The sequence below is a fragment of the Hippocampus zosterae genome, chromosome 14, assembly GCF_025434085.1.
Source record: "Hippocampus zosterae strain Florida chromosome 14, ASM2543408v3, whole genome shotgun sequence".
Classification (NCBI taxonomy): Eukaryota; Metazoa; Chordata; class Actinopteri; order Syngnathiformes; family Syngnathidae; genus Hippocampus; species Hippocampus zosterae.
Genome location: NC_067464.1, coordinates 15,621,671 through 15,647,031, shown reverse-complemented (window position 1 = coordinate 15,647,031; position 25,361 = coordinate 15,621,671). Strand labels below are relative to the sequence as shown.

At 42.6% G+C, this 25,361-nt stretch overlaps 1 protein-coding gene across 1 annotated transcript in view; it reads left to right on the top strand.

Moving 5' to 3' along the window:
* The first annotated feature begins 766 nt into the window (after positions 1–766).
* Positions 767–25,361, top strand: part of gabrr2a (gamma-aminobutyric acid type A receptor subunit rho2a) — a 69,271-nt gene continuing 44,676 nt past the window's right edge. Inside the window, exons 1-3 of the mRNA XM_052085764.1 lie at positions 767–1,084; positions 4,904–5,010; positions 23,345–23,412. Coding sequence (XP_051941724.1) covers positions 888–1,084; positions 4,904–5,010; positions 23,345–23,412 — 372 coding nt within the window. The 5' untranslated portion in view covers positions 767–887. The remainder of the gene's footprint in view (positions 1,085–4,903; positions 5,011–23,344; positions 23,413–25,361) is intronic.

The following is a 25,361-nucleotide window of genomic DNA, read 5'->3' as shown; positions in this document are numbered from 1 at the left end:
CGTATTTTCCACACTAAAAGGTGCACTGGGTTATGAGGCGCACCTTCAATGAATGGCCTATTTTGTCTTTTTTTTCATATATCGGACGCACCGCACGATAAGACGCACTTTACAATGCATTCACTAGATGAAGCTGCGCTCGAGGAATTACCAATAGAACTGTAGCAACGCTGCTCGAGTGAAGTGCACCTCAGCAGTCCATAGTCCGCTGCTCTCTGCTGTGCGTGCATGAACGCGAACACCTACACACGCGGTTCAACCAATCAGCGCCAAAGCAACCACATCACAGATCAAAGAAGCTTTGAACAAACAACAGCTAAGCTTAGCTGTTGAGTGGTGCTGCTACGGAACGATCAGATGTCAGTAAACTTATTTAATAAATCAGCGACACAGTTCACTTAACCAACAGCAAGTTATAGCATTGACTCGTTAACGTTGAAATCTCATGTGGTGGTCAACTGCATAACCCGATCGCCTTAAATTTGAACTCCGCGTTGTCAGCATGTCTCGCGCAAGGACCCATTTTGGGGTCGTCATATTACCGTAATCACCATACACTAGGCACATTGGATTTTAAGGCGCACTGTGAGCTTTTAAGAAAACGAAGGCTTTTAGGTGTGCCTTTTAGTGCGGAAAATACGGTAATCTCCCTCTCGTGTTTTGCCATGCTTCGCAGCAAGTAATCCCAATGTATTTTTTTCTCTCCTCTCAGCTGTTCATTCGCCAACCATCCTCCATCCCCCATACCCAACTGCCCCCCGCCTCCACCATCCCACACCCTCCTCCACCCTGGTGTGAAAAGTGCAGACGGTGAAGAGGTGCACACATGTGCAACTGCAGAGAGTCAGAGCCATGACTGAAGATTCATCCATCCTCCGCTGAGAGTCATGCTCTGCCCGAGTCCCCTTGGAATGAAATGCATGAAGGGAGAGTTCAAGAGTTCGCTCTGTGGGGTTTTTTTGGTCATCAAAATGCCCTATTTTACAAAACCTTTTATTTTATTTCTGTGTTTACTTATTACGGGGGAATGCCGTCATCGGGAGCGGAGATGGACGGGAACTGTGGAGACCCAAAAGCTTGGCACGTAAGTGATCAAAATATTTAAAAGCATAAAAATAGTCATGTTCTGATTTATCTTTGTTCATTTGGAGAAAAAAACTTGTATCATCAAGAGCTTCACATCTGTTTAAAGTTTTATATATCCAAACACACACACATACTAGACTAGTCCTGTGCTTCAATTGCAATGGTTTTATAACATACCATTTCCCGGTATGGTAATTAAAAATGGTAATAAATATAACAAGGTGACTTCATTACGCCGTACTGGACAGCATGATGATTAATTTACAGAATTGATTCATGAATACACATATATTGGGGGGTTGATAGAGAAATTGTCAGTTGTGAAATGTGATGGGAGATCATGCACAGTGAAAATAAGACATCCAGTAAGAGTATCCTTTAAGATAATAATCTATTATATTATTATATATTTTAAAATATTGATGTATTAGCACTGTTTTAGAACGTTTCTGGGGGGGGTGATTTTATTTTAAATTATTATATGTATATACAGTGTATATATATAAAACTGGTAAATATAAAACTAAGAATCCCATGGACCTGAAGCATCACAAATACCGGTAAGTCAATTGGAGTTTGCTACAGCAAAATAATGATGCCTGTTTCTTGTTGTCAAGGGATTCGAGACAACATCTCCAACAATGCATTAAATTCAAGTCAAACGAGGCCAAACTGAAATTGCTATCTACAACAAATAAAAACAATGTTTCGGTAAACAAGCTCAAGTGCTGTAAGTAGTGGGTGTCACAGCTCGCTGTGATGAGATGCAAGATCCAAGAGCAGAGAGGCAGGCAAATATTTCAAGTCTTTTACAACAAGATCAAATCCAACAAAAGAAACATGCAGAGCACAACCAGTCAGTGGATCATAAGGACTTATTGTATGATAAGGACGTATTGACTTATATGTTACAGATTTATCATTACAATCATATTTTGGTTCCAGTGAAGACAGAAAAAAAAGAGAAAAGAAATTCCAGGCTCACAGATCTAGTGGGCTGGACATCGGCACTAATATCCATTTGTATAACTGATGTCAGCAATAAATTTCACCACCTAAAAAAAATCTGTATTGGTTTACAGGTTTTGACCCCTTGTCTTGCAAAGCTTCCCCCCCCCCCCCCCCCCCCCCCCATCTCAGACTCTCTACAGTCACATTTATTTGTGCTGGTGTTCAACATGAGCTGGGTTGCACATTTGCATTTTATTGTTTTGTATCGTGTTTAATGTGTATTTTTCTATTTTTAATGTCGGGTTTTTCTCACTATTGTGTTTCATCATAGTGTTATATTTTAATATTTACAGCACTTTGGGCAGTGTTTACTGTGTATAAATGTGCTATTTAAATAAATATACACCTTGACTTTGACCGTGAATCTGACTTACTGAAGAGAAACGGAACCAAATTCTGACACTAGTCGTAGAGTGGGTGCTCCACACTCCTGGAGCACCCTCCACGAGATGCTCGAGGGTACACGGTCAAATGCTTTCTCCACTCCACAAAGCACTAGTTGAGCAAACTCCCATGCACTCCGACCACCATCGAGTACCCACTGTCCCATGGCCAGGACAAAAATAACACGGCTCTTCCTGAATTTGAGATTCAACTTCTTCTCCAGGGCCTCTCAATGGACCTTACCAGTGAGGTTGAGGTGCGTGATTCCCCGAAAGAAACAACATCACCGGTCCCCCTTCTTAAAAAGGGAAACCACCACCCCCGATCTGCCAGTCCAGAGGCACTTCACCCATTGTCCATGTAATGTTGTATCATCCAGCACATCCCCACAACATCCAGAGTCTTCTGAGACTCTGGGTGGGTCTCATCAACCCCCGGGGCCTTGCCATCAAGTAGCTTTTAAACCACCTTGGTGACCCTTTCTCCAGACATAAGACAGATAGACTCATAGACCCCGGTGAGTGGGAGTGAGGAAATCTTTGAAGTATTCGTCCATCCATCCATGTTCTAATCCGCCTATCCTCACAAGGGTCAAGGGCGTGCTGGATCCTATCACAGCTGTCTTCAGGCAGGACGTGGAGTATACCCTGAACTAGTTGCCAGTCAATTGCAGGACACACATAGACGAACAACCATTTGTGCTAACAATCACACCGAATGTAGAGTGTTTCATGAGCCTGCTATGCATATTTTTGGAATGAAGGAAGAAAATTGAGTACCCAGAGAAAACCCATAGGGAGAACATGCAAACTCCACACAGAAGGCCAGAGCAAATCGAAATGTGAAGCAGCGTGCCAACCAGTCAAACAGCATGCCGCCTTTGAAGTAATCTCTCCACTGATTCACAACGTTCCATGTTGAGGTCAAAGCACCCCATTCCTATTTTATACAGCAGGGGTAAGGAACTCCGGTTCCTCTAGTGCCATATCTTGCCTGCTTTTGATCCCTGCCTACACCAACGGACCTGATTCTATGGGTCAGATCATCAGCAAGCTCCGTTGAACCCTGAAACAATCATGATCAATCGAATCAGGTGTGTCTGATTAGGGAGAGCTCTAAAATTGGCAGGATATGGCTCTCAAGGAACCGGAGTTCTCTACCCCTGATCAAGAGTGTTGCGGTGCACTGCATCCCCTTTCTGAAACGTCGGATGGTGGATCAGAATTTATTCAAAGCCATCTGGAAGTTCTCTATGGCCTCACCGAACTCCTTCCACACCCGAGTTTTTGCCTTGGTAACCGCCAATGCTGCATTCCGCTTGGTCAGCCGGTACCCAACAGTTAACTCCAGAGTCCCACAGGTCAAAAAGGCATCATAGGACTCCTTCAGCTTGACTGAATCCCTCACCGTTGGTATCCACCAACAGGCTCAGGGGTTGCCACCATGATACAGCCACAGCTCTGGTGGGCCACCTTAACAACAGAGGCACAGAACATGGTCTACTCAGAGTCAATGTCCGCCACCTCCTCTGCGAAGTGGGCACATTTCTGCCAGAGATGAGAGTTAAAACTCTTTTTGATAGATGATTCTGCCAGATGTTTCCAGCAAACCCTGACAATGCATTTGAGCCTGCCATCGGAGCCAACACCCCACCAGGTGGTAATCAGTTCACAGCGCCACTCCTCTCTTCACCCGAGTGTCCAAAATATCGACAACATGGACAAACCGTGACAAGCACAGAAAGCCAGTAATCGAACACCGCTTGGGTTTTGATGAAGGGGGGGGGGGGGGGGGCGTTCCTCCTAGTCACGCCCCAAATTCATCCCAGTCATGCCCCTTCAGGTTTCACCGTCCTTGCCAACATGAGCACTAAAGTCACCCAGCAAAATGATGGAGACACCAGAAGGAGGACTCTTCAGCACTCCTTCCAAGGAATACACAAATGGTGGATACTCTGAACTGCTGTTTGGTGCATGAGCACAAACAATAGTCAGAACCTGTCCCTCATCTGAAGGCCGGGGGAGCCTACCCTCTCGTCCACCAAGATAAAACCCAATGTACAGCCACTAAGCCAGGGGACAGTAAATATTCCCACATCTGCTGTGCGACATTCACTGTGGACAACTCTCGAGTGGAAAAGAGTCCAATCCCTCTTGAGAGGACTGGTACCAGAGCCCAAGCTACGTGTGAGGCGAATCTGACTCTATCTAGTAAGAATTTTTCTGCCTCACACACCAGATCAGGCTCTTTTTCTGCCAGAGGTGACATTCAAAAATGTCTTGTCTTGTGTTATGATCTCATAGCCATATTAAAATCGTCCATACGTGGAAAGATGAATCAACGAATAAAAACACAACATATCTACGATTGTTAATTCTGAAAAAGGTAGGTACATAATCTGCCCCTCATTCTCTTCTTTTAGCTCTTTCGCAAAGAAGCCTCCAGATGTGACCAAGTCTCGTAAAATGAAGACAGAGCATCTCATCAAAGTAGATGATCATGACTTCACCATGAGGCCAGCATTTGGAGGTAAGTAACTGGCATTTGTGAATCTTTTTGCTTTCAAATTAGTTCATGCCTCTGTAAACATTTAGTATTATTTTGTCACCTCTCATGACACAAAAGCTGAAAAAAGCTTAGTAGTGTTATGTCAATAAAGTTTGCAAAAATAAAACAGTACACATAGAACTTCAATGTCAAAATATTGCATTTCTGAAGAAAAAAAAGTATACCACTATTCTGTATAGTTGTAGTGTACTACTATTGTTGCAGGATGTCATTAATTGTAAATTGTATGTGCATAATCAGTAGTAGTTCCAACATGCAGCAGGGAAATACACAGTATCTAATTTGCTCTTGTATTTTAAAAGGGTGCTGTACAATTTTTCCCACCCTTCACTGCCCATTTTCACACCAGGGTAGTGGGGAGGCTTCCAGATGTGGATCCCTATTTTTTTTTCTCAACCTACCAAGCGTCTACAGATGAAAAATAGCCAAGAACTGTAATCCGTCATAGTAACATGCAAATGTTGATTAAAATGCATAGTCTCGTTTGAATTGAAAGAAATCAATCAGTAAATAAAAATCTATCCATATCTTTCCACTTAACTGTGAGATTGTGGGGAGTATTGTTGCAAAACCATTTCAAACCAGAATCAAACGAATCTGTGTCCTTACCGCAGTCCCAAACGTGTAACAAAAATCCACAAATGCGTGACTGAAGTCAAAAATGTAAAAGGAGAACCTACAAATGTCACTCAAGTCACAAATATGGAATGAATGAATATACCAATTTGTGACTGAAGCTGGGGTCCTCTACCGGAGGCCTGGGAGCAAAGCACTTTGTTATAGCTGCAGCTGGTGTGAAAGCGCGAATAAACGTGTTGTATCAGCACAAATAATTTTATGTGGATAAAAAAATAGACATTGACAAGAAGATTAGGATGAATGATGAAAGAATGAATAATACTCTTGTAAATTTCTTACTGTTCAAAAGTAACTTTGGCCAATAGAATTCAAATTTAAAGGCTAAATCTGGAATATTGCTCAACCACCACATTTCAAAAAAGACCACAAAATCTCTTCTGCAGTCAACAAAATATGGCATGACCTGGCCACATACATCAAACTGATGGGCTATTCCTCTCTTCCTTCGATGCAGATTAACAACAACCTTAATGTGTTATTCTATTGAGGATTAAAAGCAATAACATACCACATGTCCGTTTCTATCTCCCTATCTCTCTCTATACACACTCTCATTTATATATTTATACTGTGTATATATATATATATATATATATATATATAATCAGAGATGTGTTCCTCGGTCCTTGGCCTCGAGGACCGGCTCGAGGACCGAGCGGCGGTCCTTGGTCCTCGGCCTTGGCCTCGGAGTCAAGTCCTTGGTCCTTGGCCTTGGCCTCGGGAGTCAAGTCCTTGGTCTTGGCCTTGGCCTTGGGCTCGGATTGCCGGTCCTCTGACACAATGAGGGATTAGAGCCTCGAAACCTTGTACAGGACCGCAAAAATCACAAAGGAAATAGTGATTTGTCGTTCGCAAATGACACATCAAGGTCCAACCCTCTTAGAGCCGGCTCTTTGAAGTGAACAATGGGATCGGCTCCTCATTGGGAGCCGGTCCGAATAACACACACACCCACGCACGCGCTGCAGTTTAGAGAAGGGGGAGGGGTTAGAGAAGAGACACACACAGCAGCACACTGAGCAGCACACGAACAAGACAGACGAGGAGACGAGAGAGCTAGTTAGTGAAAATAAAACAACACGGTTGAAAGTGGAAAGGTGAGAAAATGGAGTGAAAATGAAAGTGAAATATGGACTCATTTCAATTTAATTGATAGTTCAAGGGCGGCCCGGTAGTCCAGTGGTTAGCACGTCGGCTTCACAGTGCAGAGGTACCGGGTTCGATTCCAGCTCTGGCCTCCCTGTGTGGAGCTTGCATGTTCTCCCCGGGCCTGCGTGGGTTTTCTCCGGGTGCTCCAGTTTCCTCCCACATTCCAAAAATATGCATGGCAGGCTGATTGAACACTCTAAATTGTCCCTAGGTGTGAGTGTGAGCGTGGATGGTTGTTCGTCTATGTGTGCCCTGCGATTGGCTGGCAACCGATTCGGGGTGTCCCCCGCCTACTGCCTGGAGATGGCTGGGATGGGCTCCAGCACCCCCCGCGACCCTAGTGAGGATCAAGCGGTACGGAAGATGAATGAATGAATGAATGATAGTTCAAAGGCAGCGTGTAGACTGTGCAAGGTTAAAATATCCCATAGATCAGGCTCCACAAATAACCTGCACAGGCACATCAGAAAAGTCCACCCATCAGTACAATTCAAAGAGAAAAGGCAAGCAAGGGAACCAGCTATTAAGTAAGGTGCTAGTGTGTCTGCAACTGTTTCTGCTGCTGCAATGTAACAACTGCCTAGATGTACAACCCGGAGCTCTATGAGCCACTTTATGCAAAAAGCTATAAAACCAGCAAAACAACACAATTGACGAGGAACTGGGTAAAATGATTGCAAGGGATTTTCAGCCATTTTGTGTTGGCTGTGTGTTGTCGCAACATCTGTCCCCTCAGAGAGAATCTTCTCCAAAACATGGCAAATATTAACAGAGAGGAGAAACAGGATCAACCCCTCAAAGCTGTTTTTTCTTCATGCCAATCTTCGCTAAAGACAAGCTAAAACCTTTACCTGGATGCTGCTTTTTTTCCTTTTTGTTTTACAAATTTTAATTTATAATTTGTTGTGTGATATTCAAAGCTTACTTAGGTTGTTTTACTATAAATAGTTAAAAGCTTATAAATATACACATTCAGAGATTGGACCTTTTTGTTGACCTTGTTTTGAGATAGGTTTTTGTACTTTGCTTTTATTTTTGTAGCACTCGATGTTGTACTCCATGTTGAGTCTGTTCAGAAGAATATAAATAAAGCCATATAAATAATAAATATTTGATATACTGTCTATTTTTGCATTCGTCATTCATTTTACACATAATCTTAGGTTAATTTGGTAGTAAATTAACTTGAGGAACAAAAAAAATGAGGAGCCATTTGGGAGCCGAAATAGGCTCTCTAAAAGGAGCCAGAATTCCCAACACGAGAAGGAAATAAATTCCATCCAAGGAAACCCATAATGATGGATTAACTCTAACGCTTTAAGAGGGGCGGGTCTGCCACTGACTGACAACAGTTAGCGCAACGTATAAAGAGCAGCATCACAGTTAGTTTAAATCAAGCTTTGTTGCGTTCGCGATCAGGAGTTTAAATAGCGTGTAAAGCCTTTCTGGAACAGTGGTGTCTTTTATTTAGTTATTTTTGCACAGTCGTCACGTTTGTGCGGTGGCACTAGAATGTTTGTTTGAACCAAGTAATTTGCGTTACAGCAGTTCACTTCCGTTTGGATTTGGAGTCCTTTTGCTCGATTCCAGTTTTGTTTGCTGAATGCTTTCTCATGTTTGGAATAATGAATATTGATAATACATAGTTTAAAATCATGGTTGATTTAATTATGTATTTTATTATTGTGAAGTTGAGGGTATTAGTGGTAGTGGTAATAATAGTAGTACTCAGAATGGTTGGAGATTCAGCCATCTCGTCACCTCTGAATCCCGCATCCTAGACGCATAATTTTCCCACGGGACGCACAGGTCCAAACAATGTGCGTTTTTGGGATGCAAGGAAATTTCTCAGTGAAAACAAACAAACAAAAAATCTAAGGCAAGCCTGAGGATTTCACAGTAACAATCATTACCGGTTGCGTGTCGTTTCTGTGGCGTCATTTTCACGGTACCGAAAAATAGTTTAATTATAAAAGTCACCGCACTTGAATTGACTGTGTGATCCACGCGATTTTACTGCACCTGTATGTGTTTGTGATGTGGTGTGGTGTGTGAGTGTGTTATTTCTAATTTACTTTCCTTTTGGTTTGTTTTCAGTGTTGGGGGGGACACAACAGATGACGTTATGTGCGCATGCGGGTTGTTATTTTAGTCCGTAAACTGAGGAATGAAAGTTTGATATGGCGGCGAAAAAAACTCACCAAGGTCTACTAATTACGATATTTAAGAAATGTGAATGCTTGTCTGATTTTTCGTATGAATTGTCCAAAGGGCGTATCACTAAACTCACCTGTGACGTACAGTATGCACAGAACGCGAGAGCGAAATACGACGCGAGGCACGATTACGAGGCAAATTGGTCATTAGATTTGTAGGCTAATCACTGTGAGAAATATTATGAAACAGTATTGATTATTCTATAATTTACTGGTTGTAGCATGGTAACTTTATGAATAAAACATTTGTCACAAAGTGTAGTAATGCTAATGTTAACTGTTGGTAGAACTAATGATGATGTGTGTTAAATTCTTTCGTCAAATTGATCGTAGATTACACTTGCATCGTCTTGGGAAGAGGATGTCAAGCCACATCAATACTTACCTGTATTAATGTTTACCAGTCAATTAATCTTTGCAGTGAGATTGGAAAAAGTACTCTGATGATGCCACATGATTACACCAGTTTTCCATCCATCCATCCATTTTCCGAACCGCTCGATCCTCACTTGGGTCGCGGGGGGTGCTGGAGCCTATCCCAGCCGTCTTCGGGCAGTAGGCGGGGTACACCCTGAATCGGTTGCCAGCCAATCACAGGGCACACAGACGATTAACCATCCACGCTCACACTCACACCTAGGGACAATTTAGAGTGTTCAATCAGCCTGCCACGCATGTTTTTGGAATGTGGGAGGAAACCGGAGCACCCGGAGAAAACCCACGCAGGCCCGGGGAGAACATGCAAACTCCACACAGGGAGGCCAGAGATGGAATCGAACCCGGTACCTCTGCACTGTGAAGCCGACGTGCTAACCACTGGACTACCGGGCCACCCTACACCAGTTTTTGATCCATTTCAGTCCTTGGCCTTGGCCTCGGAGTCAAGTCCTTGGCCTTGGCCTCGGGTTGCCAGTCCTGCACCAACACTGATATATATAGAAAAATATATATATATATATATATATATATAGTGAAGTGAACTCCCAACATTATTGACTCCAGCTGTAACGCAAATTACTTGGTTCAAACAAACATTCTAGTGCCACCGCACAAACGTGACGACTGTGCAAAAATAACTAAATAAAAGACACCACTGTTCCAGAAAGGCTTTACACGCTATTTAAACTCCTGATCGCGAACGCAACAAAGCTTGATTTAAACTAACTGTGATGCTGCTCTTTATACGTTGCGCTAACTGTTGTCAGTCAGTGGCAGACCCGCCCCTCTTAAAGCGTTAGAGTTAATCCATCATTATGGATTATATATATATATATATATATATATATATATATATGGCGGCTGGATAGCTCAGTTGGTAAAGCATCGGTTTGGCGTACGAGAGACGGTGGTTCGAATCCCGCTTGGGCATAAAAAATTACCATCCATTGTGGGTTCTTGGGCAAGATCATAAAAAATGATGAGACAATAAAACGAATGACATGCCAGCTCAGATGTCGCCCGGCCAAACAAGGTCTGCGACAGGTGCTGGAGAACCAGAGCACCTTGATGATAAATGGGCATCCACAAACGGCAACTGCTGTGACAACATGAGATTGATGAGGTACAACGCAGGTTCCATGGTGAAAGGCCCCAGGCTGTCAGATCAGAGGAGGAGGTCATACCAGAGATTGGGAGGTAAGCCCCAATGAATGAAATGCTGAACGAGGCAGCAACTGACCTGAAAGCTAAGATCAGGGCAAGAATGAAAGCTGGGCAACCTAGAAACCGATTACAACGGCTATGTGAAGTACCACCTAAAAGTCTCATGGAAAGTGTGAACGCAGCACTGAGGGCGATCCCTACCGTAACGTACCCAGTTACCATAACAGTGGTAACGATCACAGAAACCAATGAGCTGATATACGCTTCAGCATCAGTGATCCTCGATATGTTTGGCTATAAGAGCAACTATGGAAGCCATGAGATACGTTACCCAGCATGGAAAAGATGGTTGGAGGCTAAGATCAAGGCGGCCCGGAAAGATGTGAGTCAATTGACGGAGGTCCAGAGAGGTGTGATGAAAAGGCCGATACCCGAGAGGTACATCCAGATGACCATACCTGAAGCACTCGAAACTGCCAAACAAAGGCTCAAGCCTTGTTCAGCCGCTTAAAGCGGAACACGAAAGAGAATGAGGCCAGACGAATAGACAGGCTGTTCGCAACACAACCTGTGAAAGTGTACGCCCAGTGGCAGGGTCCTAACAACAGAGCTGAACCACCAAGACTGGAGACTGAAAGGTACTGGAAAGGCATATGGGAGAAGGAGTTTGCACATAACAGCAGCGCACAATGGCTGGTGACCCTGAGAGAGGAGCACAGCAACCTCCCTGAACAGGACCCAGTTACCATAACAGTGGCAGACATACAGCAAAGAGTCTCAGACATGAAAAATTGGACAGCACCAGGCCCGGACATGGTCCACACCTACTGGCTAAAGAAACTCGCAGCACTCCATGAGCGCCTAGCAGCACAAATGAACAAGCTGCTGAGGGATGGGACTCACACAGGATGGCTAACCGAAGGTCGAACGATCCTGATCTTGAAGGATCCCTCAACGGGTGCAGTCCCATCCAACTATCGGCCAATAACCTGCCTCTCCACAACATGGTAGCTCATGTCAGGCATCATTGCGGCAATGATAAGTGGACACATGGATCAATACATGAGCAAAGCACAGAAGGGCATTGGTAGAGATACCAGAGGAGTCAAACATCAGCTCCTGGTTGACACAACAGTCGCATAAGTGTGTTGGTCCCGACACACCAACCTGTGCACAGCCTGGAGTGATTACAAGAAAGCCTGTCTCGATGCCACATACATGGATCACTGAATGCTTAGAGTTGTATCATGTGAACAGGATCCTAAGAGCCTTTGTTGCGAACTCAATGATGATGTGGAAAACCACACTTACCCAAGTGTCCATCAAATGTGGCATATACCAAGGTGATGAACTCTCCCCACTGCTGTTCTGCATCGGACTGAACCCCGTGAGCCAAGTAATCACAAAGACAGGCTTTGGATACCGCCTTAGAAATGGAGCTACATCACCTCCTCGACATGGATGACATAAAGCTGTATGCTAAGAGCGAAAGGGACATAGACTCCCTGATCCACATAACAAGGATCTACACAGGATGTACCACCGGACCATAACTGAAACGAATGACATGCTCAGTGGCTAGAGAGGGCTGGCCTGAAGGACAGCACAGATGCACTCATCCTGGCTGCTCAGGGGCAGGCCCTGAACAGCAGAGCCATTGAGGCCCAGGTATACCACACCAGACAAGACCCAAGGTGTAGGTTGTGCAAAGAGGCACCTGAGACGATCCAACACATAACTGCAGGGTGTAAGATGCTGGCAGGGAAAGCCTACATGGAACGCCATAACCAGGTGGCTGGCATAGTTTACCGAAACATTTGTGCGGAGTATGGACTGGAAACCCCAAGGTCAAAATGGGAAACACCTCAGAAGGTGGTGGAGAATGACAGAGTGAAGATCCTGTGGGACTTCCAGATCCAGACTGACAAGATGGTAATGGCGAACCAACCAGATATCGTGATCATAGATAAAGGGCAGAGGAAAGCCGTTGTAGTGGATGGAGCGGTCCCAGGTGATGAAAACATCAGAAAGAAGGAACACGAGAAACTCGAGAAATACCAAGGGCTCGGAGAGGAGCTGGAGAGCGCCTGGAAGGTAAAGGTGACAGTTGTGCCTGTGGTGGTCGGAGCACTCGGGGCAGCCCATCCCAGCCGTCTCCGGACACCCTGAATCGGTTGCCAGCCAATCGCAGGGCACACATAGACGAACAACCATTCACGCTCACACTCACACCTAGGGACAATTTAGAGTGTTCAATCAGCCTGACATGCATATTTTTGGAATGTGGGAGGAAACCGGAGGACCCGGAGAAAACCCACGCAGGCCCGGGGAGAACATGCAAACTTCACACAGGGAGGCCGGAGCTGGAATCGAACCCGGTACCTCTGCACTGTGAAGCCGACGTGCTAACCACTGGACTACCGGGCCGCCCCCACAATTAAATTTACATTCATATATTTGATCACTTATTCTTTGACATTTTAGGGGAAGCCGAGCCTCCCTTGCAGTCCGAACACACACACACACACACACACACACACACACACACACACACACACACACACACACACACACACACACACACACAGCTTCTGATTTGAATGCCACTCAAAGAGATGGCTGGTGTGGTTCCCATTTCTGAGCCAGAATGTTAGGTGTAGCAAGAACGGCAAAAAAGGCTTTGATATGATTCTTTTGTCTGGCACATCTTGCAAGGTTGTGCTGCTTGGATGTGGTTCATGGGTCGATGAGCCGCTGGAGCCTGGTGCTGTCGCGAACGAGCTCGACAGACTAACTAATTGATTGAAATGCTTTTCCACGAGCCATATCATCAGCAGCAAAAACAGACAATACAAAACACAACAAATATTACAGAAATATATAATATACATTAGGTGGTGATGTGGTGCTCACTGACACGAGTGAAGAGATGTGGACATGTAAATTTCCCCATTGTGGGACGAATAAAGGATATCTTATCTTATAGGCTGCACAGGAGGACAATGGCCACCACTACTTGGAAGCCTCCTTGGAAGCCGGCGTGTTGTTCTCTTGGTTATGGTCAAATGGGTACCTGAGTATAGCTGAGAGAGGAAATGAAGTGAGGACAAACTAAACCATGAAAAAGAAATAAGTGAGAGAAAGGTGGAGGGAACAGAAAGTGGAGAACACAATTTAAGACAAGATAAGAAAACCTTTGTTTGTCTCAATGGAGACAATGGAGAAATCCGCAAATATTTGGGAATCATTCCGAATTTTACATCTTCAAAAAAAATGTATCCCCAGAAAAGAACGGTGGGCAATGTGGCACAGCAACAAGTAGCTAAAGCACAGGACAATACAGGGGGAAGCAGAAACACAAGGAGACGTGGAACAAAGGTATGATGAGGAAAGGGAAAATGACCTTCATTCTGGCACACATAAAAAAAAAAACATACAAATTTGGGTTCCATCACTGACATAAAAATGGAATTCCATTTTAAATCTATAATCTATTCAATCAGTATTAAATTGACTACATATGATTTTGAGAGGCAAATGACAAAAAGTAGGAACTGTCTACTCGAAAGTGTTCAGAGAAAGATTTATTGGAGATTTGCACTGTGGCTTTTGCAAATTTGAAGTGGAAGAATTGTATTGCTATCCTAGCTCTGTTGCTCAATGCTCAAACTTACACTCATCGGAGAAGAGCTTTCATGTCATCTGCTTTATCCCTGAGCACCAATGTGTCATGCAATGTAATCTCTTTGGGGATATGATCTTGTCACACTGTTGAAACAATGAGGACCAGTTTCTCTTCACACTTAACAACCTAACACTATCAAATATTTAGATTTAAAACACAGTAGGACTTTGCCTATTAGCTGCATTGAATGGTGTGATTTAGGTGACTTGAAATATAACTCTTATGGCACATAGCTATGTGGCAAACTCCCACAGCAGCAATGCTGAGCAGATTAAGCTGGCAGCCGTTCCTCCTGCTTACAGTTTAGATTTGCATTGGCACCAATCTGTTACACCATCAGCCAGATGTTACTCTGCAAATAACACTGTCACAACTAAGAAGCAGTCGGCACAAAAAGTCCAAAAGTAATAGTCGCGGCATCGAGAATTTGGAATGTGGGAGAAAACTGGAGTACCGGCAACCTACGCAGGCAGGGGGAGAACGTGCAAACTCCACACATGGAGACCAGAGCCAACGACATCTGCACTGTGAGGTCGCAATGGTGAATTTGATTATCAAACTATTTTCTTACAAAAATTCTTATTTAATATTCTGATCTCCACCCCCCAAAAAATAACGTTTTTAAAAAGAATAGATTGTTTTTTTTCTTCCCCGAAAAGGAAAATAATGATCCTAAGCTATTCAAATTTCGACATGCCATATCAACCCATAAGTTATTTTGAACATTATACAATATTTGCAAATATCAGCTCTGGTTGCCATGGTGAAGTAGGACTTTGTAATATATGAATTACTTTTTCATTCAAAACGCTGTTTCTCGGGAACTACCGATGGATTTAGCAGAAACCCATTATGCACCTGCTTATAAAGCAACGATGAAGTTTGATGCTACACATTTCTACTTGATGGTATATTTGCCTTTAATTATAAGATACCCCCTCAATGCTCATCTAACCTTGGCAACAATATCTTGAGAAATAGTCATTACAAATGATCGTAAATTCTTATTTGCATTCAGGAAAATACTTTGTGTTGTGATGTGCTCTGCGACTGACTGGCGACCAGTTCAGGGTGTAGTCCGCCTTCTGCCTGAATTCAGCTGGGATAGGCTACAGCCACTCCCTGTGACCTTGTTCAGGATATGCAGCGTTTAAAATAGATGGATAGACTTTGTAGTATGAAAAAGCCGTGAATATTTAAATCTGTTATCTTGAAGCACTAGTACGAAATGAAGGTTGGTTGTGGTAGCGTCCACAGAGGTTTTGCTCAGTTTCATCGGGTCCATCTCCATGCCAAAAGACGACATTCTTCAAATGATACATGAAGGCATAGCGGCTATTTCCTCAGAAAATGTGAGTAGTAAGAGTATGTCTACATTACTCAAAAAAAGCGAGGGCTATTTGGCGTTCAGGTGAAATTTATGGAAAAGGTAAAGTTCACACTACTGTAATAACATGAAAGTAGGACATTTAAGTAGAAGGATGCACTGGTGACTTCCTCTTCTCAAACAATTCATTGAAACAAAAGTTAACAACAATAATGGTACACCACAACAAAAAATTTCAACCTCTTAATAACACGTCATGTGCCCGTTGAGCATCAATTATAGACAACGACGTATCATGCTCTTCACAATTCGACTTATTGTCGACTGATCCACTCTTCTTGAAGCGCAGCGCTCAGGTCATTGCGGTTCTGGTGTACAAAGTTTCGACCCTTTACACGGCGACTCAGTTGATGCCACCGGTTTTCAAGAGGATTCAGGTCTGGAGAAAATGCAGGCCATTACATTAGAGGTACACTACCTGTATTTTCCACACTGAATTATGAGGCGCACCTTCAATGAATGGCCTATTTTGTAATTTTTTTTCATATATTGGACGCATTGGATTATAAGGCGCAATGTATAATGCACCCACTAGATGGAGCTACGCTCCTTCTGTTCAACTCGAGAGGAGTTCATGACCACCTCAGAAAAATGTAAATAACTCAATGAAACTACAAAAATTGAAAATAATGCATCAAAACAGTAAATCACCAAATACATTCTATAGCCACCCTACAGAATTTATTTTGGCATTTTTTGAGCGTAGCTCTAACCGAACGATCAAGATATCAGTAAAATGTAGGAGACTGGACTGTCTCAGAAGTGTTTGTTAATTGTTACTTCATGTATTGTATTCACAAATGAGAAAATCACAAAATAAATTCTGTAGGGGGGCTATAGAATTTATTTTGTGATTTCCTTGCTTGATTTTCTGTTTTGATGCATTATTTTCCATTTTCATAGTTTCATTAAAGGAGTCGTTAATTTACGTTTTTCGGAGGCGATCATGAACGCCTCTCGAGTCGAACGGAAGAAGAGAAGGCACAGAGAAGGACAAAGACGTACCTGTATTTGTTGTGACTGTGAAAACCATTAATAAAGTGTGCATTTTAAAAAACAACACCACAGCTCTCCTTTTTTCAAAGCTGCAACAAAACCAGAGATGAAAGTGGACTTTTCTGAAAACCCCGGAAAAATAAATAAACACACACACACACGCAATCAGCACCGACGCAACGACAACACACACCAGACGTCACACACGACAACAGCTAAGCTAAACTAACCGAGATGACAATCGATGTCGGACGAACACGTTTTTCTGCCAATCTGTGTGTTTCCCTTTTTGTCCAAATATATTTTTTACGACAACTGTCTTGTCCATGGTGTCTTTTATTCGTTCCACTGGGGCTTAGCAAGTGTGTTTATAAAGAGACGAAAATCTCTTTACTGTTACTAGTGTTAGTGTCTCAACATGGCTACGCTCGTGAAAGCAAAACAACGAACTCAAACGCGTCTTTGTTCAACGTTGTCAACTCATCCGGATTAATTTTAGGAAAATTTTCCTCAATTCTCCGGAGAGATTTACATAAAAAATTCGGAATTCCGGGAAAATCCGAAGGACTTTTATCTTTGAAAAACATATTTAATAAAGCAGTGACACAGTTCACTGAACCAACAGCAAGTTATATCATTGAAAGCAAGTCTCCAGCAAGGAGCCATCTTGGGCTCGACCTATTACCATAATGACCATACACTAGGCGCACCGGATTTTAAGGTGTGCTGTGAGCTTTTAAGAAAATTGAAGACCCTTAGATGCATGAGTGACTGGCCCCTACACTCTTCCATAGGTGGAGGAAAAATGACCCATAATACAATCAATGCTTTTTTAATGACATTTTTGTCATTTTGGTTAAGAATAATCACTTGTATAAAATTTAGTAATATATTTAGGACCATACAGGAATGATTTCATGTTTGAAATGTCTTTATTTTTAATTTTTTAACATTTTTGAAAAATAAAAATTACCCAGTGATGTGAAATGTGAACATTCCATTTTGTGTGTGTGTGTGTCTGTCTGTCTGTGTGTACAATACAATACAATACAATACAATACATGCTGATTTATATAGCGCTTTCACAACAGCGGCAGCTGTAACAAAGCGCTTTACAAAACAGTTAAACATAAAGTAAAATAATAAACATAACATAAAACACGACAGTCATGCAGTTCTAACCACTTTTCCATCACACGCTTTGTTGTTTGAAGCGGTTTGAGATGAAAGAGAAGAGAATCAAAGTGTCCTTTAACCAGTGGATCAGAGACGTCATGCTCAAAATGTGCACACGTCGGCTACAAGCTAAGTTTCAAAGTCAACAAGAAGCTGTAGCATCCATTGACGAAAAAAGAGATTGGTTCACTTCTCCTGTCCCATGGAAATCCATGTCAATTCCAAGCGGCGACTCACGGTTCCAAATACGCATCGGCGCTCTTCGCCAACGCTCCTCTCTCCTCATCCTCAACTTCTGCGGCCATCCATCCAGCCGCACCAACGCCGACTGTCCAACAGCCCTGACATAGCCACTGAACAAATCAGGGTTGTGAAAAATGCTGCCCATTACTGGCGCAAAAAACACAAGCGCCCCAGGTCTGTCCAGCACCGACAGTCAATGGCGCCGACATTCCTCCCAATCAAAATCTGTGCTGGTACAGGCGTGCTGCCGAGAAGGCGCAACCACCAAGCACAAGCTTGCTTTTTTTGTATGCATTGCCTGTTTTGCCTTTCTGGCAGTGATCATTGCGCACAGTTACATTGCATTTCCCACACCTATTGCTGACTTTGCGATCTTTGTTACTTGGGCAGATCTGAAACCTTTTTCTCTTTGGTTGGCCCTGTGTATTTCTTTCCTGTGTCTTAGTGGTGGCTTTTGTCACCCCGCACCTTTTCATTGCTTCAATAATCGGGATTTGCAGTTCGGTGCAGCTTTCCAGTCGACTCCCCATGTGTGGTGTGACAAGCTCCTTTGACAGCTCTTTGAGGAACAGCCGTCGTGCATTGGTGATGCCACTCTTGAAATCTGGGTGCGGAGCCATGAAAAAGGTGTAGGCATTTAGGGGGCCGATGTCAATTATGTTGTACCATTGCACCATGGGCCACCTCTGTGTTTGTCGCTTGCACGTGTAGTTGCCCACCATCTGGTCAATGGTGTCGAGACACCTCCATTTGTCTCATTGTAGAATTTGATCACTTCTGTTTTTTTTCTTTTTGCTATGTTCATCCACTGCTTTGTCATGGTGCATCGTGCTCAGAAGCACAACAGCTTTTCCTTTCTTTCTGACATAGCTGACCATGGTAAGGCTGTCGTTGAATCCAAACTCTGTGCTGTAAACCTCCCTGGACTTGGAAGGCTTCATCAGAGGAGGGATTTCTGGCTTGTTCTGACATAGAGTCCCCACAATAGTGAGCTCCTTCTCCAGGAGATGCTGCGCGAGTGGCACACTGGTGAAAAAGTTATCCATGGTGATGTTGTGACCGGTGTTTCTAAATCTACCACACAGCTGCTGGACAATATTTTCTCCCAGATACTTCTGAACGTCTTTCCCTGTTGGTCTTCCCGTGTAAACTATACCATCTATTGCATCGGGGATGCGTGCATCACAAACCCAGAACATCTTTAGGCCGTACTTGGCAGGCTTGCTTGGCATGTACTGTAGAAACTTGCACCTACCCCTGAATGGCACAAGCTGTTCATCCACAGTGACACAATCACTGGGGATGAATTGCTGTCTGCAGTTGACCAGGAACAGGTACAATACATAGCGAAAAACTGCCATATGATCTGTTTCCAGGCGAAAGGCCAATTTGTAGATAAATCATAGTCATGAACGACACACAAAAAAATTTATATGAAGATAATACTTAGACGTATCAGCTCTTACAGTGTAAATTAATTTTCCTGAGGGGTTCATTTCTGATAGTATAGTCTTCGTGGTCCGCAGTCAATCTATTGCTGACAGCCAAAGTCGAATCTAATCAGTGGTTCCCATTGGACTCCATAGAAAATGTACACGGGTCACTTTTGACCCATTTATGGAAACTTTGGGTAGCAATACGAAAACTGAAATTTCTTAAAATGTATAAAATGTAAGTTAAAATTGTGAATCACATCATATAAAAAAAATTTTTTTTGAGGAATACTTGGAATATGAAATTATAATAAATTTTCAGTCCGAAGATATTTCAAGAAAAAAACCTCACCGGGTCATTTTTGACCCACATATGCATCTAAGGGTTAAGAAAATTGAAGACTTTTCAGTGCACCATATAGTAGGGAAAATACGGTCGTCTCCAACAGCCATATTCCCCCGATGTGACCTCAATGAGCTGGAATATTGTCGTCCATGAAGATAAAATAAGGCCCGTGAAGAGGGCACAATCACTGGAGGAATAATTATTCGGGTAGTATAGGCTTGTCACTGGACCATTTAGTGTTGGGCAGTTCTATCCCCACTGGACACACCTGCCCACACTGCCACCACCAAAAGTTCGTCTGGCAATAAATGATGCATAGCACACTCGTTGACATCTCCAACATCGTTGGCGGCCATCATTCTTCTCAACGTTAAAGACTCATTAGAGAACAGCACTAAGGCCCGCTGATCCCTCGTTCAATTTAATTGCTCCCTGCCCCATGCGAGACGATGACGTCTGTGCCCGGTGGTGTGGTCTGGTAACCTTGCAGGTCGTCTAGCGCTAAGACGGTGGCGATGTTAACCGTTTTGGATGGTCTGACGTGACACTTGGGTGCCTCTCACCTCCCTTAAATGTGCCTAGATTTTGAGTGGCATTCATCAGCATTTTCTCAGGGCATTGTTCACAGGATAGTGCGGTCATCGTCATGGGGTGTGGCCAAAGAACATCCATTTCTGCATCTTTCTGTGATTCTTCCAGTCTCTTGATATCTCTGTTGCAACCTGCTGATGACACTCTGTGACACTCTAAGACAGTGGTTCTGAACCTGGCTTCGATCGGAACCGAGGGTTTCGGTGAATCGTTCTCTGGTGTTCGACGGAGCCTGTGATTGAGACACACCCGACTCAACATGTCAATTAGTTATGACACACCCGCTTGGCCATCACTGGCTGCAGATGATTACATTGCTTGTCTAATCAGTGCTGCAGGAAATTTAGTTCACTCAGTAGTCACCGTGTGACTGTCGTGATAGGACATCATACAATTTAAAAATATATAGTGCTGAGAGCAGCAGACTATCGACTATCGACTGCTGAGACGCGCTTCACTCGAGTGACGTTGCTACAGTACGTGCATTTTATGGAGCAGCTTCCGGACAAATACAAATTGTCCGCCGCGTAGAGCCATTTTGATCTCCTTTTGGAGAATAAGGTATTCATTAAAATCTCCTTGTCTCACCAAGTGCCTCTCGGATTTTTGACATGTCTTATTCCATTGTGTGTGTGTGTCTTCTCCACAACAGAGGAAATATCATGCATTAAATGCAACAGACTGAAATTTACAACACTGGCGCATCTTATTTTTCTAAATCAAAAATTGTGAAGACAAAGTCCACAAGCATCCTCATTCACATGAATTTCACATTATTGAAACACATTGAATGATACAATACGAATGCATGGATGTGAATGATATTGTCAAGGGTCAATGTCATCTTTATTGTCAAATATGCTTTATGTATGACATGCAGCATAGATGAAATTTCTTCCTCTCAATCCTCAGTGCATACATGCATGTAAACATGCTGTGCATTAAACACACACAGCTAAGAAAGGATAGCAGCTACACTATATAAAAAAAGATGTAATCCGAACAGTATAGACAATATAAACAGCATAAACAACAACATAAACAATGGCGCTTGTGGCTACACTGAGCTTTTAACTCATTCAGTACCGGTCATTGGGTAGTGCATTGTATACACGTCATCATCAAATCAGTTTGTTCAGTCTGTCAAGTGGGTTGGCTGCAGGGATTTTGAAGGTCCAGCAGGTGGCAGTGGTCAGCGACACAGTATCGGTACAGTATCAACACAGTGTGTCATTGTGTCGACACGCCTCATGAGGCCTCATGGACCCATCACTACTCGAGACTATCAACACGAAAACCGAATCAACAAAGAATATCTGACGTGGAGAACAATAGCAACTATGACAAGATCGAATACAAGAATGAGAGAATTTAACACATGGGCAAGAGGAGTGGCACAGCATACAATTCTCCAGCAAACCAATGCCAGAAAGTAGGTCCATAAATACCATGTGCAATAATGACAGATTGGCATCAGGTGTGCAGCAGTAAGAATGCTCAGCCCGCCACCTGCTGCCGATACCGGAACATGACAGTTGGTCACAAACAGAACCACTCTAAAATGCCAGAATCGCAGCGTGCCTGTACCCCAAAGTTTCCCAGGCTGCGAGGGCTTTCATAGCTGCTCATAGCTATGAAAGGCTTTCGACCCAAAATGAGACTGACAGTGTTCTATTGTTTTTGGGCGGCTACTGTATATTCGTTAGTATTATTTATTTGTGCTTTCGATTGATACTGGTTTTATACCATCATAGGGAAATTCACATGCATTATGATCTGTGTGATCAATAATTGTATGAAGCTTCATCAAACATTTTATGACCTGGTTGACTTTAAAATCGCCCAATTAATGTACAAAGCACACAATAACCTGCTCTGCCAAAACATTCAGAAGTTTTTCGAAATTCGAGAAAGCAGCTATGATTTAAGAGGTACCAACTTATTAAAAAAACTAAAAACAAGAACAAACATCAACCAAAGAAGTGTATCTATCAAAGGTGTTAATCTGTGGAATAATTTCGAAACGGACCTGAAAATGAGTAAATCGCTTGCCGAGTTCAAAAACAAATTCAAAAAAATAGTACAAACAACCTAGATCAATCAGAGTTAAAGTGATAAATTCTATACATTAAATATAATGATAAATCAGAACTAAGTTGATAAATAGAGAAAGGTATTGAAATATCCATTATGAATACAAGAGAAAATTGACACAAGAGTGCCAGGGTGTGTATGTATATAATCCCGAAACAAACCAAAAGTTGTAAAAATATCACGGTTAAAGTAAAGTATGAGTCTTAATGGAGACTTCTTTCTTCTTACTTTTTTTTCTTTTCTGATTGATATAAAATGATTTATTAGATATAAACACATAACGGGGTAGGACTAGATACGTTTTTTACTTCTTCCTACTCCCTTGAACATAATAACTGTGTTGAATGAAGACTGATTTCTTTCTTTTCACTATTGTATCTACCTTATTTTCTGTCAAATTATTACTGTATATGTTTTATGTTCAATATACAACAAACCAAACCAAACATTTATTCATGCGGTTTTCAAGCTTTTGGCATTTTATCGGTTTGAGCTGGCACATATTTCTAACTCAGTCAATATAGTCGTAATAGTATTTTTTAATGCTCTAACTTGAATGTGAACAGGAGCATGAATGTGCCCTGCGATTGGCTGGCAAACAGTTCAGGGTGTCCCCCACCTACTGCACGAAGACCGCTGGGATAGGCTCCAGCATGCCCATGAGGATAAGCGGAGAGGATAATAGGTGGATATTTGTAATTTACAGCTGGCGCTTGAATGCATCATTTTGTTTTTCAGGTCCTGCTATCCCCGTGGGGGTCGACGTTCAGGTGGAAAGCTTGGACAGCATCTCAGAAGTTGACATGGTAAGGTCACCTCTGTGTATTTGGGGAATTGTATTCGATTTTCATTGGTGCAAATGTACTTTACTCAAAATAATAAAGATAAAGTTAAAGAATCCAGATATAATATTTAATCATTTGTTTCCAAAATATGTAATTGCAGGAGTAGAGAACGACTATAGAATAGAAATAAAGATTTTTTTTTTTTAACATTGAAATCTCCCGATTTATTGTGGTTAATGCTTCACACTCCCACTATATTGCAGTTTCTCAATTTTTAAATTTTTTTATTTTGATACTGTTTGGACAGTATTTTTGTGTTGGCCATTGCTGTTGTTCTCTCTCAACAAACAACATGTTTAAATGTGTTTGTATTACTTTAAAAGTGTGTGTGGAGCAAAACTGACACCCAAATCATGAGCTTTATCATATCACCAATATTTGGCTATTTATGCAACTTTTGTGAGGGCTGTAATTAAGATTAAGATATCCTTTATTTGTCCCGCAATGGGGAAATTACAATCAGACTTCAGAAAGGAAAACGCTGGGTAGGGAGAGGGGAAAAAAAACACGCTCGAACTATCCTCTTCTGAGGATAATTTAAGTCCAGGATATAAAAAGACCCTAGCACATAAATAAGCATATGACAGTTACAACAAGTCACAAGACATAACATGTAATAAGGGGGAGGATGAATGGGGAGAGGGCACACGTGCGCTCTGCAGATCGAACCACGTCACGGGGGGAATCGGAGCGATGAAGACGGTGATAACAAGGATGTGTATGTACATGTGGTTGTCCAGTTGTGTATGTGTATGCGTGTACAGGTCATGGCTGCTTCGTCGATGAATGTCTTCATTCATTGAACCGAGAAATAAATTCGGACCCAAGACACAACAACCTGCAGTGTTTGCATTTATTCATTCATCTTCAGATTGATTGATCCTCACAAGGCTTGCGTGGGGTGCTGGAGCATATCCCAGCTGTCTCCGGGCAGTAGGCGGGGGACACCCTGAATCGGTTGCCAGCCAGTTGCAGGGCACACAGAGACGAACAACCAACCACGCTCACATTCACACCTAGGGACAATTTAGAGTGTTCAATCAGCCTGCCACGCATGCTTTTGGAATGTGGGAGGAAACCGGAGCACCCAACTAATATATTTGTTGCCTGTCTGTCTGGTAACCTGTCAATGTGTAAAGTGCGTTTTAAATTTCTTTTTTTTCGTCCGGCTGCACTCTTTGTTGATAAATGTGCGCGGATAAACATGGACATTTGTAACACTCTGTGAGGCGAAATTGCAATGAGTGTCTCAGCTTTCAGGCGGGAGATAGAAACGAGCAACTTGAACATATGGCAGAATTGGCTACAATTACATTGAGCTCTGTGGCATATGCATGTCCTCACAGAAACTGATGTATGATGTTGCAGTGTCTGTGTAGTCATCCACACTGGAGCGGTAATCTATCACATGACCGAGAAGCACGCCTTGACCTGCATCAAGAGTGACATACTATAGACCAGTATTTTTCAATATTTTTTGAGCCAAGGCACATTTCTTTCATTGAAAAAAATCCCGCGGCATACCACTACCTGAAAATGTGAAAAAAGAGCTCATTTTAACAATTAAGTGTTTTCTTAACATTGAAAATTAACGCAATATTTTAACACATTGAATAGAAATCAAATCAACCTCAATCCAATATTTAATGTGTTCATTTTAATGGCAAGTAAAAATTAGTCAATTAAAACTGCTCAGGGTCGGATTTGTTTCTGTGTGACAGACGGATCTTTTTCTCCCGGTCGTTTGCGCTCGTCTGCAATATTGTACCAATCCCTTTTCCCATCTTGAGTCTTTGTATAATTCCAATATCATTCAAATGACTTTTCTGCTGAATTTGTGCAGTAGTGCAGCTTCCATTTAGTCATATTTCTGTAGCTTTGCTGCATGTTTTGCAGAGCATACCTTTTTC